The 17,040-nt window shown below is 46.7% G+C and overlaps 1 protein-coding gene across 1 annotated transcript in view; it reads left to right on the top strand.

Moving 5' to 3' along the window:
• The window catches only part of LOC121577417 (LIM domain containing preferred translocation partner in lipoma), a 162,719-nt gene that overhangs the window by 59,667 nt on the left and 86,012 nt on the right, over window positions 1–17,040 (top strand). The window contains exon 3 of the mRNA XM_045223384.1: window positions 4,198–4,320. Coding sequence (XP_045079319.1) covers window positions 4,198–4,320 — 123 coding nt within the window. The remainder of the gene's footprint in view (window positions 1–4,197; window positions 4,321–17,040) is intronic.

Genomic DNA, 17,040 nt, shown 5'->3' with positions numbered 1-17,040 from the left:
GATTAAGGTCTGGAGACTGGCTAGGCCACTCCAGGACCTTAATGTGCTTCTTCTTGAGCCACTCCTTTGTTGCCTTGGCCGTGTGTTTTGGGTCATTGTCATGCTGGAATACCCATCCACGACCCATTTTCAATGCCCTGGCTTAGGGAAGGAGGTTCTCACCCAAGATTTGACGGTACATGGCCCCGTCCATCGTCCCTTTGATGCGTGAAGTTGTCCTGTCCCCTTAGCAGAAAAACACCCCCAAAGCATAATGTTTCCACCTCCATATTTGACGGTGGGGATGGTGTTCTTGGGGTCATAGGCAGCATTCCTCCTCCTACAAACACGGCGAGTTGAGTTGATGCCAAAGAGCTCGATTTTAGTCTCATCTGACCACAACACTTTCACCCAGTTCTCCTCTGAATCATTCAGATGTTCATTGGCAAACTTCAGACGGGCCTGTATATGTGCTTTCTTGAGCAGGGGGACCTTGCGGGTGCTGCAGGATTTCAGTCCTTCACGGCGTAGTGTGTTACCAATTTTTTTCTTGGTGACTATGGTCCCAGCTGCCTTGAGATAATTGACAAGATCCTCCCGTGTAGTTCTGGGCTGATTCCTCACCGTTCTCATGATCATTGCAACTCCACAAGGTGAGATCTTGCATGGCGCCCCAGGCCGAGGGAGATTGACAGTTATTTTGTGTTTCTTCCATCTGCGAATAATCGCACCAACTGTTGTCACCTTCTCACCAAGCTGCTTGGCGATGGTCTTGTAGCCCATTCCAGCCTTGTGTAGGTCTACAATCTTGTCCCTGACATCCTTGGAGAGCTCTTTGGTCTTGGCCATGAGTTTGGAATCTGATTGATTGATTGCTTCTGTGGACAGGTGTCTTTTATACAGGTAACAAGCTGAGATTAGGAGCACTCCCTTTAAGAGTGTGCTCCTAATCTCAGCTCGTTACCTGTATAAAAGACACCTGGGAGCCAGAAATCTTTCTGATTGAGAGGGGGTCAAATACTTATTTCCCTCATTAAAATGCAAATCAATTCATAACATTTTTGACATGCGTTTTTCTGGATTTTTTTGCTGTTATTCTGTCCCTCACTGTTCAAATAAACCTACAATTAAAATTATAGACTGATCGTTTCTTTGTCAGTGGGCAAACATACAAAATCAGCAGGGGATCAAATACTTTTTTCCCTCACTGTAGGCAGGGAGGAAGGCAGGTAGGCAGGTAGGCAGGCAGGTAGGCAGGGAGGAAGACAGGTAGGCAGGGAGGAAGGCAGGTAGGCAGGGAGGAAGGTAGGTAGGCATGGAGGAAGGTAGGTAGGCAGGTAGGCAGGCAGGCAGGTAGGGAGGAAGGTAGGTAGGCAGGGAGGAAGGCAGGTAGGCAGGTAGGCAGGCAGGTAGGCAGGGAGGAAGGCAGGTAGGCAGGGAGGAAGGCAGGTAGGCAGGGAGGAAGGCAGGGAGGAAGGCAGGTAGGCAGGGAGGAAGGCAGGTAGGATGGCAGGTAGGCAGGGAGGAACACAGGTAGGCAGGTAGGCAGGGAGGAAGGCAGGTAGGCAGGGAGGAAGGCAGGTAGGCAGGGAGGAAGGCAGGTAGGCAGGGAGGAAGGCAGGTAGGCAGGGAGGAAGGCAGGTAGGCAGGGAGGAAGGCAAGTAGGCAGGGGGGAAGGCTGGTAGGCAGGGAGGAAAGCAGGTAGGCTGGGAGGAAGGTAGACAGGGAGGAAGGCAGGTAGGCAGGGAGGAAGGCTGGTAGGCAGGGAGGAAGGCTGGTAGGCAGGGAGGAAGGCTGGTAGGCAGGGGGAAGGCTGGTAGGCAGGGAGGAAGGCTGGTAGGCAGGGAGGAAGGCAGGTAGGCAGGGAGGAAGGCAGGTAGGCAGGGAGGAAGGAAGGTAGGCAGGGGGGAAGGCTGGTAGGCAGGGAGGAAAGCAGGTAGGCTGGGAGGAAGGTAGACAGGGAGGAAGGCAGGGAGGAAGGCAGGTAGGCAGGGAGGAAGGCTGGTAGGCAGGGAGGAAGGCTGGTAGGCAGGGAGGAAGGCTGGTAGGCAGGGGGAAGGCTGGGAGGCAGGGAGGAAGGCTGGTAGGCAGGGAGGAAGGCAGGTAGGCAGGGAGGAAGGCAGGTAGGCAGGGAGGAAGGCAGGGAGGCAGGGAGGAAGGCAGGGAGGAAGGCTGGTAGGCAGGGAGGAAGGCAGGTAGGCAAGTAGGCAGGGGGGAAGGCAGGAAGGCAGGGAGGAAACCTGGTAGGCAGGGAGGAAGGCTGGTAGGCATTGAGGAAGGCAGGTAGGCAGGGAGGAACGCAGGTAGGCAGGGAGGAAGGCAGGTAGGCAGGGAGGAAGGTAGGCAGGGAGGAAAGCAGGTAGGCAGGGAGGAAGGCTGGTAGGCAGGGAGGAAGGCAGGTAGGCAGGGAGGAAGGCAGGTAGGCAGGGGGGAACGCAGGTAGGCAAGTAGTCAGGGGGGAAGGCAGGTAGGCAGGGAGGAAACCTGGTAGGCAGGGAGAAAGGCTGGTAGGCAGGGAGGAAGGCAGGGAGGCAGGGAGGAAGGCAGGGAGGAAGGTAGGTAGGCAGGGAGGAAGGCTGGTAGGCAGGGGGAAGGCAGGTAGGCAGGGAGGAAGGCAGTTAGGCAGGGAGGAAGGTAGGTAGGCAGGTTGGAAGGCAGATAGGCAGGGAGGAAGGCAGATAGGCAGGGAGGAAGGCAGGTAGGCAGGGAGGAAGGCAGGTAGGCAGGGAGGAAGGCTGGTAGGCAGGGAGGAAGGAAGGTAGGCAGGGGGAAGGCTGGTAGGCAGGGAGGAAGGCAGGGAGGAAGGTAGTCAGGTAGGCAGGGAGGAATGCAGGTAGGCAGGGAGGAAGGCATGTAGGCAGGGAGGGAGGAAGGCAGGTAGGCAGGGGGGAAGGCAGGTAGGCAGGGAGGAAGGCAGGTAGGCAGGGTGGAAGGCTGGTAGGCAGGGGGGAAGGCAAGTAGGCAGGGGGGAAGGCAGGTAGGCAGGGAGGAAGGCAGGTAGGGTAGGCAGGGAGGAAGGCTGGTAGGCAGGGAGGAAGGAAGGCAGGGAGGGAGGAAGGCAGGTAGGCAGGAGGGAAGGCAGGTAGGCAGGGGGGAAGGCAGGTAGGCAGGGAGGAAGGCAGGTAGGCAGGTTTGAAGGCTGGTAGGCAGGGAGTAAGGCAAGTAGGCAGGGGGGAAGGCAGGTATGCAGGGAGGAAGGCAGGGTGGAAGGCTGGTAGGCAGGGAGGAAGGCTGGTAGGCAGGGGGGAAGGCTGGTAGGCAGGGGGGAAGGCAGGTATGCAGGGAGGAAGGCAGGGTGGAAGGCTGGTAGGCAGGGAGGAAGGCTGGTAGGCAGGGGGGAAGGCTGGTAGGCAGGGGGGAAGGCAAGTAGGCAGGGGGGTAAGGCAGGTATGCAGGGAGGAAGGCAGGGTGGAAGGCTGGTAGGCAGGGAGGAAGGCTGGTAGGCAGGTAGGCAGGGAGGAAGGCAGGTAGGCAGGTTGGAAGGCTGGTAGGCAGGGGGGAAGGCAAGTAGGCAGGGGGGAAGGCAGGGTGGAAGGCTGGTAGGCAGGGAGGAAGGCTGGTAGGCAGGGGGGGAAGGCAGGTAGGCAGGGAGGAAGGCAGGTATGCAGGGAGGAAGGCAGGTAGGCAGGGGGGAAGGCAAGTAGGCAGGAGGTAAGGCAGGTAGGCAGGGAGGAAGGCTGGTAGGCAGGGGGGAAGGCAGGTAGGCAGGGAGGAAGGCTGGTAGGTAGGGAGGAAGGCAGGTAGGCAGGGTGGAACGCAGGTAGGCAGGTAGGAAGGGTGGAAGGCAGGTAGGCAGGGAGGGAGGGCCTTGAAGGATGAATAGCTCTTTATCAGTTTAGGAGCAGGAATAGCATCTGAAGATAGCTACATCTTAAGACCCCTGGAGTGCTGCAGCAAGGATACGCTGTAAGAGGCACTAACTCTGTAAATGTTAAGAACTGCAGGAAATAATAGGAGATGAGGAGAGGAGGGGGTGCAGCACCTTGTGTGTATACCTGTTATTACACATGGGAAATGGCATGAATTGAAACAAGTGATTGTGTCATTCCAACGCCTTTGTTTGTGGGTCCAGATGCGAGACCTGTGCGAGATCTCTGTGTGTGTGTGTTTTTGTGTGTGTGTGTGTGTGTGTGTGTGTGTGTGTGTGTGTGTGTGTGTGTGTGTGTGTGTGTGTGAGTGCGGGTCTATCACTCTAACTCCTAGATGTCCTATCTCTAGATGCATGGACCAGAGAAGACCCTGGAAGAGAGGCGGTCCAGTCTGGACGCTGAGATTGACTCTCTGACCTCCATCCTAGCTGACCTGGAGAGTAGCTCACCTTACAAGCCCCACAATACACAGGTAAGCTACAGTGCTGTCACTCAACACACCCCACAATACACAGGTAAGCTACCGTGCTGTCACTCAACACACTCCACAATACACAGGTAAGCTACCGTGCTGTCACTCAACACACTCCACAATACACAGGTAAGCTACCGTGCTGTCACTCGTCACACTCCACAATACACAGGTAAGCTACCGTGCTGTCACTCAACACACTCCACAATACACAGGTAAGCTACCGTGCTGTCACTCAACACACTCCACAATACACAGGTAAGCTACCGTGCTGTCACTCAACACACTCCACAATACACAGGTAAGCTACCGTGCTGTCACTCAACACACTCCACAATACACAGCCACTGTTTCTACTACCTTACTACCAGTGACTATACCAAAACACCCCACAATACACAGTTACAAACTTTACTAGCTACTTCCACTTTAAAAAAAAAAAAAAACTGCAACACAGAGGTACTTTTGTGGAGATCACGTTAGTTGTACACTTTGCGGATGTCGGCTCACCTTATCACAGTTCTTAGGTCGTTTATTTGCATTCGTTTGAATCCCGACCCTGTAGTGTGATATTTCTCATTTTTGGAAAGTGTTACTGGTTTCTAATAATAAGATGAGTCTTGACCTACATCACTAATAGATATCAGATGAATTTAAGAGCAGCTTGAACTAGTCAATGCCTTGGGCACTAAGATAAATGGTTTGACACACAATAAATGTAGGACATTACAGTGTTAAAAACCAACCAATCGTGTTTGGGAAGGGACAGGAAGGGACAGGAAGGGACAGGAAGGGACAGGAAGGGACAGGAAGGGACAGGAAGGGCTTGAGGGCCAAGCAGCAGAAAAGAGATCACGGCCGGTTCTGATTTGATGGGAACCTTGTGTACATACGGTAGTGATTCCACGGTTTCCATAGTTGAATGTAATGACTGTGATATGTGGTTGTCTATCCTACCTGAGTTGAATGCACTGACTGTGATATGTGGTTGTCTATCCTACCATAGTTGAATGTAATGACTGTGATATGTGGTTGTCTATCCTACCATAGTTGAATGTAATGACTGTGATATGTGGTTGTCTATCCTACCATAGTTGAATGTAATGACTGTGATATGTGCACCTTATTCACCTTAATAAGCCACAGTTAGGGCTATGGGGGGATACTAGATGCCCATGACAGGAGAGAGAGAGGCCCACATGGTCTGAATCAGGGTTAGAGAGAGGCCCACATGGTCTGAATCAGGGTTAGAGAGATGCCCACATGGTCTGAATCAGGGTTAGAGAGATGCCCACATGGTCTGAATCAGGGTTAGAGAGATGCCCACATGGTCTGAATCAGGGTTAGAGAGAGGCCCACATGGTCTGAATCAGGGTTAGAGAGATGCCCACATGGTCTGAATCAGGGTTAGCGAGAGGCCCACATGGTCTGAATCAGGGTTAGAGAGAGGCCCACATGGTCTGAATCAGGGTTAGAGAGAGGCCCACATGGTCTGAATCAGGGTTAGAGAGATGCCCACATGGTCTGAATCAGGGTTAGAGAGATGCCCACATGGTCTGAATCAGGGTTAGAGAGATGCCCACATGGTCTGAATCAGGGTTAGAGAGATGCCCACATGGTCTGAATCAGGGTTAGAGAGAGGCCCACATGGTCTGAATCAGGGTTAGAGAGAGGCCCACATGGTCTGAATCAGGGTTAGAGAGAGGCCCACATGGTCTGAATCAGGGTTAGAGAGAGGCCCACATGGTCTGAATCAGGGTTAGAGAGAGGCCCACATGGTCTGAATCAGGGTTAGAGAGAGGCCCACATGGTCTGAATCAGGGTTAGAGAGATGCCCACATGGTCTGAATCAGGGTTAGAGAGAGGCCCACATGGTCTGAATCAGGTCCTGTCCCAGCTGTCTCCCCTGTCCACATGGTCACCAAAAAAAACAGAGCAAACTAGAATGCTATTTGGCCCTAAACAGAGAGTACACAGTGGCAGAAACTATGTACAGACTCAGTGAGCATAGCCTTGCTATTGAGAAAGGCCGCCGTAGGCAGACCTGGCTCTCAAGAGAAGACAGGCTATGTGCACACTGCCCACAAAATGAGGTGGAAACTGAGCTGCACTTCCTAACTTCCTGCCAAATGTATGACCATATTAGAGACACATATTTCCCTCAGATTACACAGAACCACAAAGAATTTGAAAACAAATCCAATTTTGATAAACTCCCATACGTATCTACACCTCTCTGCTTAAGGCCCAAATGCACCCTATTCCCTAAATAGTACATTTGGGACGAAGCCTAACTCACACGGCTTTATAAAACTCTCACTGTATCTGACACATTTTCCTCTGCCACCAGGGTGTACTACCCTCTGGGGAGCACTGTGGTTGCGGGCGGTGCAGTTGCCATACCAGGCGGTGATACAGCCCGACAGGATGCTCTCAATGGTGCATCTGTAAATGTTTGTGAGGGTCTTTATTTCACTTTAAAAAAAAAAAATTTTTTATTTTTTTTTATTTCACCTTTATTTAACCAGGTAAGCCAGTTGAGAACAAGTTCTCATTTACAACTGCGACCTGGCCAAGATAAAGCAAAGCAGTGCGATAAAAACAACAACACAGAGTTACATATGGGGTAAAACAAAACAAGTCAAAAATACAACAGAAAATATATATACAGTGTGGGCAAATGTAGCAAGTTATGGAGGTAAGGCAATAAATAGGCTATAGTGCAAAATAATTACAATTAGTATTAACACTGGAATGCTAGATGTGCAAGAGATGATGTGCAAATAGAGATACTGGGGTGCAAAAGAGCAAAATAAATAACAATATAGGGATGAGGTAGTTGGGTGGGCTAATTTCAGATGGGCTGTGTACAGGTGCAGTGATCGGTAAGGTGCTCTGACAACTGATGCTTAAAGTTAGTGAGGGAGAAAAGAGTCTCCAGCTTCAGAGATTTTTGCAGTTCGTTCCATTGGCAGCAGAGAACTGGAAGGAATGGCGGCCAAAGGAGGTGTTGGCTTTGGGAATGACCAGTGAGATATACCTGCTGGAGCGCAGACTACGGGTGGGTGCTGCTATGGTGACCAATGAGCTAAGATAAGGCGGGGATTTGCCTAGCAGTGATTTATAGATGGCCTGGAGCCAGTGGGTTTGACGCACGAACATGTGGTGAGGACCAGCCAACAAGAGCGTACAGGTCACAGTGGTGGGTAGTGTATGGGGCTTTGGAGACAAAACGGATGGCACTGTGATAGACTACATCCAATTTGCTGAGTAGAGTGTTGGAGGCTATTTTGTAAATGACATCGCCGAAGTCAAGGATCGGTAGGATAGTCAGTTTTACGAGGGCATGTTTGGCAGCATGAGTGAAGGAGGCTTTGTTGCGAAATAGGAAGCCGATTCTAGATTTAACTTTGGATTGGAGATTCTTAATGTGAGTCTGGAAGGAGAGTTTACAGTCTAACCAGACACCTAGGTATTTGTAGTTGTCCACATACTCTAGGTCAGACCCGTCGAGAGTGGTGATTCTAGTCGGGTGGGCGGGTGCCAGCAGCGTTCGATTGAAGAGCATGCATTTAGTTTTACTAGCGTTTAAGAGCAGTTGGAGGCTACTGAAGGAGTGTTGTATGGCATTGAAGACTTGAGTTGTTAACACAGTGTCCAATGAAGGGCCAGATGTATACAAAATGGTGTCGTCTGCGTAGAGGTGGATCTGAGAGTCACCAGCAGCAAGAGCGACATCATTGATATACACGGAGAAAAGAGTCGGCCCAAGAATTGAACCCTGTGGCACCCCCATAGAGACTGCCATAGGTCCAGACAACAGGCCCTCCGATTTGACACATTGAACTCTATCTGAGAAGTAGTTGGTGAACCAGGCGAGGCAGTCATTTGAGAAACCAAGGCTATTTAGTCTGCCAATAAGAATGCGGTGGTTGACAGAGTCGAAAGCCTTGGCCAGGTCGATGAAGACGGCTGCACAGTACTGTCTATTATCGATCGCGGTTATAATATCGTTTAGGACCTTGAGCGTGGCTGAAGTGCACCCATGACCAGCTCGGAAACCGGATTGCATAGCGGAGAAGGTACGGTGGGATTCGAAATGGTCGGGTGATCTGTTTGTTAACTTGGCTTTCAAATACTTTCGAAAGGCAGGGCAGGATGGATATAGGTCTGTAACAGTTTGGATCTAGAGTGTCACCCCCTTTGAAGAGGGGGGTGACCGCGGCAGCTTTCCAATCTCTGGGGATCTCAGACGTTACGAAAGAGAGGTTGAACAGGCTAGTAATAGGGGTTGCGACAATTTCGGCGGCTAGTTTTAGAAAGAAAGGGTCCAGATTGTCTAGCCCAGCTGATTTGTAGGGGTCTAGATTTTGCAGCTCTTTCAGAACATCAGCTGTCTGAATTTGTGTGAAGGAGAAGCGGGGGGGCATGGGCAAGTTGCAGCGGAGGGTGCAGAGTTGGTGGCCGGGGTAGTGGTAGCCAGGTGGAAAGCATGGCCAGCCGTAGCAAAATGCTTGTTGAAATTCTCGATTATTGTAGATATATCGGTGGTGATAGTGTTTCCTAGCCTCAGTGCAGTGGGCAGCTGGGCGGAAGTGCTCTTATTCTCCATGGACTTTACAGTGTCCTAAAACTTTTTGGAGTTAGTGCTACAGGATGAAATTTCTGTTTGAAAAAGTTAGCCTTTGCTTTCCTGACTGCTTGTGTATATTGGTTCCTAACTTCCCTGAAAAGTTGCATATCGCGGGGGCTATTTGATGCTAATGCAGTACGCCACAGGATGTTTTTGTGCTGGTCAAGGGCAGTCAAGTCTGAGGAGAACCAGGGGCTATATCTGTTCTTAGTTCTGTATTTTTTGAATGGGGCATGTTTATTTAAGATTGAGAGGAAATTACTTTTAAAGAACAACCAGGCATCCTCTACTGACGGAATGAGATCTATATCCATCCAGGATACCTGGGCCAGGTCAATTAGGAAGGCCTGCTCGCTAAAGTGTTTTAGGGAGCGTTTGACAGTGATGAGGGGTGGTCGTTTGACCGCGGACCCATTACGGACGCAGGCAATAAGGCAGTGATCGCTGAGATCCTGGTTGAAGACAGCGGAGGTGTATTTAGATGGTAAGTTAGTCAGGATGATATCTATGAGGGTACCCATGTTTACGGATTTAGGGTTGTACCTGGTAGGTTCGTTGATAATTTGTGTGAGATTGAGGGCATCTAGTTTGGATTGTAGGATGGCCGGGGTGTTAAACATATCCCAATTTAGGTCACCAAGCAGTACGAACTCTGAGGATAAATGGGGGGCAATCAATTCACATATGGTGTCCAGGGCACAGCTGGGGGCTGAGGGGGGTCTGTAGCAAGTGGCAACAGTGAGAGACTTATTTCTGGAAAGGTGGATTTTTAGAAGTAGAAGCTCAAACTGTTTGGGCACAGACCTGGATAGTATGATAGAGCTCTGCAGGCTATCTCTACAGTAGATTGCAACTCCACCCCCTTTGGCAGTTCTATCTAGACGGAAAATGTTATAGTTGGGGATGGAAATTTCAGAATTTTTGGTGGCCTTCCTAAGCCAGGATTCAGACACTGCTAGAACATCAGGGTTGGTGGAGTGTGCTAACGCAGTGAATAACTCAAACTTAGGAAGTAGACTTCTGATATTTACATGCAAGAAACCAAGGCTTTTGCGATTACAGAAGTCAGCAAATGATAGCGCCTGGGGAGTAGGAGTGATACTGAGGGCTGCAGGGCCTGGGTTAGCCTCTACATCACCAGAGGAACAGAGGAGGACTAGAATAAGGATACGGCTAAAGGCTTTAAGAACTGGTCTTCAAGTGCGTTGGGTACATAGAATAAAGGGGGCAGATTTCTGGGCGTTGTAGAAAAGATTCAGGGCATTATGTACAGACAAGGATATGGAAGGATATGAGTAAAGTGGAGGTAAACCTAAGCTTTGGGTAACAATGAAAGAGATAGCATCACTGGAGGCACCAATTGAGTCGGTCTCTGCGTGTATGGGGGGTGGGACAAAGGAGCTATCTAAGGCAGGTTTAGCTGGGCTGGGGGATCTACAGTGAAATAGTACAATTAGAAATAACCCGAAACAACAATAAGCTAACCATATTGACATGGGAGAGAGGCATAAAGCAATCACAGGTGTAATTTGAGAGAGCTAAGACAACAGCTGGTAATGACGACACAGTTTGGGCTGAGGCTAAACATAAACAGGATGCAGTACCGTAAAAAGGAACAGTCCAGCAGACATCAGCTGTATAGCTGAGTTATCATAAGGTCTGGTGAACAGCAATAGGATAGTTCGGAGGTAGTTCGGGGGCTGCTAAAGCACTAGCGAGCAAGAGGCCACGGCTAGCGTGGTGCTAGCGGGCCGGGGCTAGCAGATGGAATCTTCGTGGTCGACGTCGTAACGGGAAGCCTGTTGTAACCACATCAGATGATTTCGTCGGCAGACCAGTCGTGTAGGATCGGCGGGGCTCCGTGTCAACACTAGGTGGTCCCGTCCGGTTGGGGCCAAGACACATTTCTTCAGCCTCCAGAGGTTGAAGAGGCGCTGTTGCACCTTCTTCACCACACTGTATGTGTGGATGGACCATTTCAGATTGTCAGTGATGCATACACAGAGGAACTTGAAGCTTTTCACCTTCTCCACTGCGGCCCCGTTGATGTGGATGGGGGCATGCTGTCTCTGCTGTCTCCCGAAGTCCACGATCAGCTCCTTCGTTTTGTTGTTGACGTTGAGGGAGAGGTTCTTTTCCTGGCACCACTACGCCAGGGCCCTCACCTCCTCCCTGTTGGCTGTCTCATAGTTGTTGGTGATCAGGCAGTCAACAGATGATTCCAAACAAGAATGATGCTGCTTTCCACTTTTCTTCATTATATACAGTTGAAGTCGGAAGTTTACATCCTCTTAGGTTGGAGTCATTAAAACTCGTTTTTCAACCACTCCACAAATGTCTTGTTAACAAACTGTAGTTTTGGCAAGTCGGTTAGGACATCTACATTGTGCATGACACAAGTAATTTTTCCAACAATTGTTTACAGACAGATTATTTCACTTATAATTCATTGTATCACAATTCCAATGGGTCAGAAGTTTACATACACTAAGTTGACTGTGCCTTTAAACAGCTTGGAAAATTCCAGAAAATGATGTCATGGCTTTAGAAGCTTCTGATAGGCTAATTGACATAATTTGAGTCAATCGGAGGTGTACCTGTGGATGTATTTCAAGGCCTACCTTCAAACTCAGTGCCTCTTTGCTTGACATCATGGGAAAATCAAAAGAAATCAGCCAAGACCTCAGAAAAGAAATTGTAGACCTCCATAAGTCTGGTTCATCATTGGGAGCAATTTCCAAACGCCTGAAGGTACCATGTTCATCTGTACAAACAATAGTATGCAAGTATATACACCATGGGATCACGCAGCCATCATACCGCTCAGGAAGGAGACGTGTTCTGTCTCCTAGAGATGAACGTACTTTGGTGCGAAAAGTGCAAATCAATCCCAGAACAACAGCAAAGGACCTTGTGAAGATGCTGGAGGAAACAGGTACAAAAGTATCTATATCCACAGTAAAATGAGTCCTATATCGACATAACCTGAAAGGCCACTCAGCAAGGAAGAACCCACTGCTCCAAAACCGCCATAAAAAAGACAGACTACGGTTTGCAACTGCACATGGGGACAAAGATCATACTTTTTGGAAAAATGTCCTCTGGTCTGATGAAACAAAAATAGAACTGTTTGGCCATAATGACCATCGTTATGTTTGGAGGAAAAAGGGGTTTGCTTGCAACCCGAAGAACACCATCCCAACCGTGAAGCACAGGGGTGGCAGCATCATGCTGTGAGGGTGCTTTGCTGCAGGAGGGACTGGTGCAGTTCACAAAATAGATGGCATATTGAGGAAGGAGAATTATGTGGATATATTGAAGCAACATCTCAAGACATCACTCAGGAAGTTAAAGTTTGGTTGCAAATGGGTTTTCCAAATGGACAATGACCCCAAGCATACTTCCGAAGTTGTGGCATAATGGCTTAAGGACAACAAAGTCAAGGTATTGGAGTGGCCATCACAAAGCCCTGACCTCAATCCTATAGAAAATGTGTGGGCAGAACTGAAATAGCGTGTGCGAGCAAGGAGGCCTACAAACCTGACTCAGTTACACCAGCTCTGTCAGGAGGAATGGGCCAAAATTCACCCAACTTATTGTGGGAAGCTTGTGGAAGGCTACCCGAAATTATTTGACCAAAGTTAAACAATTTAAAGGCAATGCTACCAAATACTAATTGAATGTATGTAAACTTCTGACCCACTGGGAATGTGATTAAAGAAATAAAAGCTGAAATAAATGTAAACTTCCGACTTTAACTGTATCTCAAGTCAAATCGCAATATATACAGTATTTAAAAAAAATTCAACTTTTTCCCATATCATGCAACCCTAATTTGACTCTCCACTCGACCCCTCTCCTCTCCTCCTCTCCTCCTCTCCTCTCCTCCTCTCCTCCTCTCTTTCTCCTCTCCTCTCTCCCTTCTTGTGTAATGTAATGTCCCAGGTTTCATGACCCCAGCATTGGCACAGCTGCTGCAGGTCTTTTTGGCTTGTATAAGCAAAGAGTAACGATCACCCTCAAATTTACAGCGTTCTGTGTGCACTCAATTACCCAGCTGGCACTCCAAAATCGATAGTCCACCCTGTGTTGCTCCAGAGCATCCGGGAAAGGAGGTGGTGGGACTCTTCTCTCTCTCTCCTCTCCATCAGGTGACGGGACGCCAGGCAGTGGGGGGGAGGGGGAGGGGAGGGTGGGACTCTTCTCTCTCTCCTCTCCATCAGGTGACGGGACGCCAGGCAGTGGGGGGGAGGGGGAGGGGAGGGTGGGACTCCTCTCTCTCTCCTCTCCATCAGGTGACGGGACGCCAGGCAGTGGGGGGGAGGGGGAGGGGGAGGGGGAAGTTAAGCGACTAGCCTGGCATATTTTTGGCTCCCCGATGAAATGGAACCAGAGTTTGGCAAAACCTTTCAGCCGGAGTTGTATGAGCTCAGAGACAATCAAAACAATTGAGTTTGCTTTAGTTGGCTCAAATCAAATTGTATATGTCACATGTTTGGTAAACAACAGGTGTAGACCATCAGTGAAATGTTTACTGGGCCCTTCCCAACAATGCAGAGAGAAAGAATATAGGAAGAATAGAAAAATTGAAGGAATAAATATACAATGAGAAACAATAACTTGGATATATATACTGCTGTTATACTGCTGTTATACTGCTGTTATACTGCTGTTATACTGCTGTTATACTGCTGTTATACTGCTGTTATACTGCTATTATACTGCTGTTATACTGCTGTTATACTGCTGTTATACTGCTGTTATACTATACTGCTGTTATACTGCTTTTATACTGCTATTATACTGCTGTTATACTGCTGTTATACTGCTGTTATACTGCTGTTATACTATACTGCTGTTATACTGCTGTTATACTGCTATTATACTGCTGTTATACTGCTGTTATACTGCTGTTATACTATACTGCTGTTATACTGCTTTTATACTGCTGTTATACTGCTGTTATACTGCTGTTATACTGCTGTTATACTGCTGTTATACTATACTGCTGTTATTCTGCTGTTATACTGCTGTTATACTGCTGTTATACTGCTGTTATACTGCTGTTATACTGCTGTTATACTGCTGTTATACTGCTGTTATACTGCTGTTATACTGCTGTTATACTATACTGCTGTTATACTGCTGTTATACTGCTGTTATACTGCTGTTATACTGCTGTTATACTGCTGTTATACTGCTGTTATACTATACTGCTGTTATACTGCTGTTATACTGCTGTTATACTGCTGTTATACTGCTGTTATACTATACTGCTGTTATTCTGCTGTTATACTGCTGTTATACTGCTGTTATACTGCTGTTATACTGCTGTTATACTGCTGTTATACTATACTGCTGTTATTCTGCTGTTATACTGCTGTTATACTGCTGTTATACTGCTGTTATACTGCTGTTATACTGCTGTTATACTGCTGTTATACTGCTGTTATACTATACTGCTATTATACTGCTGTTATACTGCTGTTATACTGCTGTTATACTGCTGTTATACTATACTGCTATTATACTGCTGTTATACTGCTGTTATACTGCTGTTATACTGCTGTTATACTGCTGTTATACTATACTGCTGTTATACTGCTGTATACTATACTGCTGTTATACTGCTGTTATACTGCTGTTATACTGCTGTATTATACTGCTGTTATACTGCTGTTATACTGCTGTTATACTGCTGTTATACTGCTGTTATACTGCTGTTATACTGCTGTTATACTGCTGTTATACTGCTGTTATACTATACTGCTGTTATACTGCTGTTATACTATACTGCTGTTATACTGCTGTTATACTGCTGTTATACTGCTGTTATACTGCTGTTATACTATACTGCTGTTATACTGCTGTTATACTGCTGTTATACTGCTGTTATACTATACTGCTGTTATACTGCTGTTATACTATACTGCTGTTATACTGCTGTTATACTGCTGTTATACTGCTGTTATACTATACTGCTGTTATACTGCTGTTATACTGCTGTTATACTGCTGTTATACTGCTGTTATACTGCTGTTATACTGCTGTTATACTGCTGTTATACTGCTGTTATACTGCTGTTATACTATACTGCTGTTATACTGCTGTTATACTGCTGTTATACTGCTGTTATACTGCTGTTATTCTGCTGTTATACTGCTGTTATACTGCTGTTATACTGCTGTTATACTGCTGTTATACTGCTATTATACTGCTGTTATACTGCTGTTATACTGCTGTTATACTGCTGTTATACTGCTGTTATACTGCTGTTATACTATACTGCTGTTATACTGCTGTTATACTGCTGTTATACTGCTGTTATACTGCTGTTATACTGCTGTTATTCTGCTGTTATACTGCTGTTATACTATACTGCTGTTATACTGCTGTTATACTGCTGTTATACTGCTGTTATACTGCTGTTATACTGCTGTTATACTATACTGCTGTTATACTGCTGTTATACTATACTGCTGTTATACTGCTGTTATACTGCTGTTATACTGCTGTTATACTGCTGTTATACTGCTGTTATACTGCTGTTATACTATACTGCTGTTATACTGCTGTTATACTGCTGTTATACTGCTGTTATACTGCTGTTATACTGCTGTTATACTGCTGTTATACTGCTGTTATACTGCTGTTATACTGCTGTTATACTATACTGCTGTTATACTGCTGTTATACTGCTGTTATACTGCTGTTATACTGCTGTTATACTGCTGTTATACTGCTGTTATACTGCTGTTATACTGCTGTTATACTGCTGTTATACTGCTGTTATACTGCTGTTATACTGCTGTTATACTGCTGTTATACTGCTGTTATACTGCTGTTATACTATACTGCTGTTATACTGCTGTTATACTGCTGTTATACTGCTGTTATACTGCTGTTATACTGCTGTTATACTGCTGTTATACTGCTGTTATACTATACTGCTGTTATACTGCTGTTATACTGCTGTTATACTGCTGTTATACTGCTGTTATACTGCTGTTATACTATACTGCTGTTATACTGCTGTTATACTGCTGTTATACTGCTGTTATACTGCTGTTATTCTGCTGTTATACTGCTGTTATACTGCTGTTATACTGCTGTTATACTGCTGTTATACTGCTGTTATACTGCTGTTATTCTGCTGTTATACTGCTGTTATACTATACTGCTGTTATACTGCTGTTATACTGCTGTTATACTATACTGCTGTTATACTGCTGTTATACTATACTGCTGTTATACTGCTGTTATACTGCTGTTATACTGCTGTTATACTGCTGTTATACTGCTGTTATACTGCTGTTATACTGCTGTTATACTGCTGTTATACTGCTGTTATTCTGCTGTTATACTGCTGTTATACTGCTGTTATACTGCTGTTATACTGCTGTTATACTGCTGTTATTCTGCTGTTATACTGCTGTTATACTGCTGTTATACTGCTGTTATACTGCTGTTATACTATACTGCTGTTATACTGCTGTTATACTATACTGCTGTTATACTGCTGTTATACTGCTGTTATACTGCTGTTATACTGCTGTTATACTGCTGTTATTCTGCTGTTATACTGCTGTTATACTATACTGCTGTTATACTGCTGTTATACTGCTGTTATACTATACTGCTGTTATACTGCTGTTATACTATACTGCTGTTATACTGCTGTTATACTGCTGTTATACTGCTGTTATACTGCTGTTATACTGCTGTTATTCTGCTGTTATACTGCTGTTATACTGCTGTTATACTATACTGCTGTTATACTGCTGTTATACTGCTGTTATTCTGCTGTTATACTGCTGTTATACTGCTGTTATACTGCTGTTATACTGCTGTTATACTATACTGCTGTTATACTGCTGTTATACTGCTGTTATACTGCTGTTATACTGCTGTTATACTGCTGTTATACTGCTGTTATACTGCTGTTATACTATACTGCTGTTATACTGCTGTTATACTGCTGTTATACTGCTGTTATACTGCTGTTATACTGCTGTTATACTGCTGTTATACTGCTGTTATACTATACTGCTGTTATACTGCTGTTATACTGCTGTTATACTGCTGTT

The sequence above is a fragment of the Coregonus clupeaformis genome, chromosome 11 (assembly GCF_020615455.1).
Source record: "Coregonus clupeaformis isolate EN_2021a chromosome 11, ASM2061545v1, whole genome shotgun sequence".
NCBI classification, from domain to species: domain Eukaryota; kingdom Metazoa; phylum Chordata; class Actinopteri; order Salmoniformes; family Salmonidae; genus Coregonus; species Coregonus clupeaformis.
Note: the sequence above shows the minus strand (reverse complement) of the source record. Positions and strands in the feature narration are given on the sequence as shown.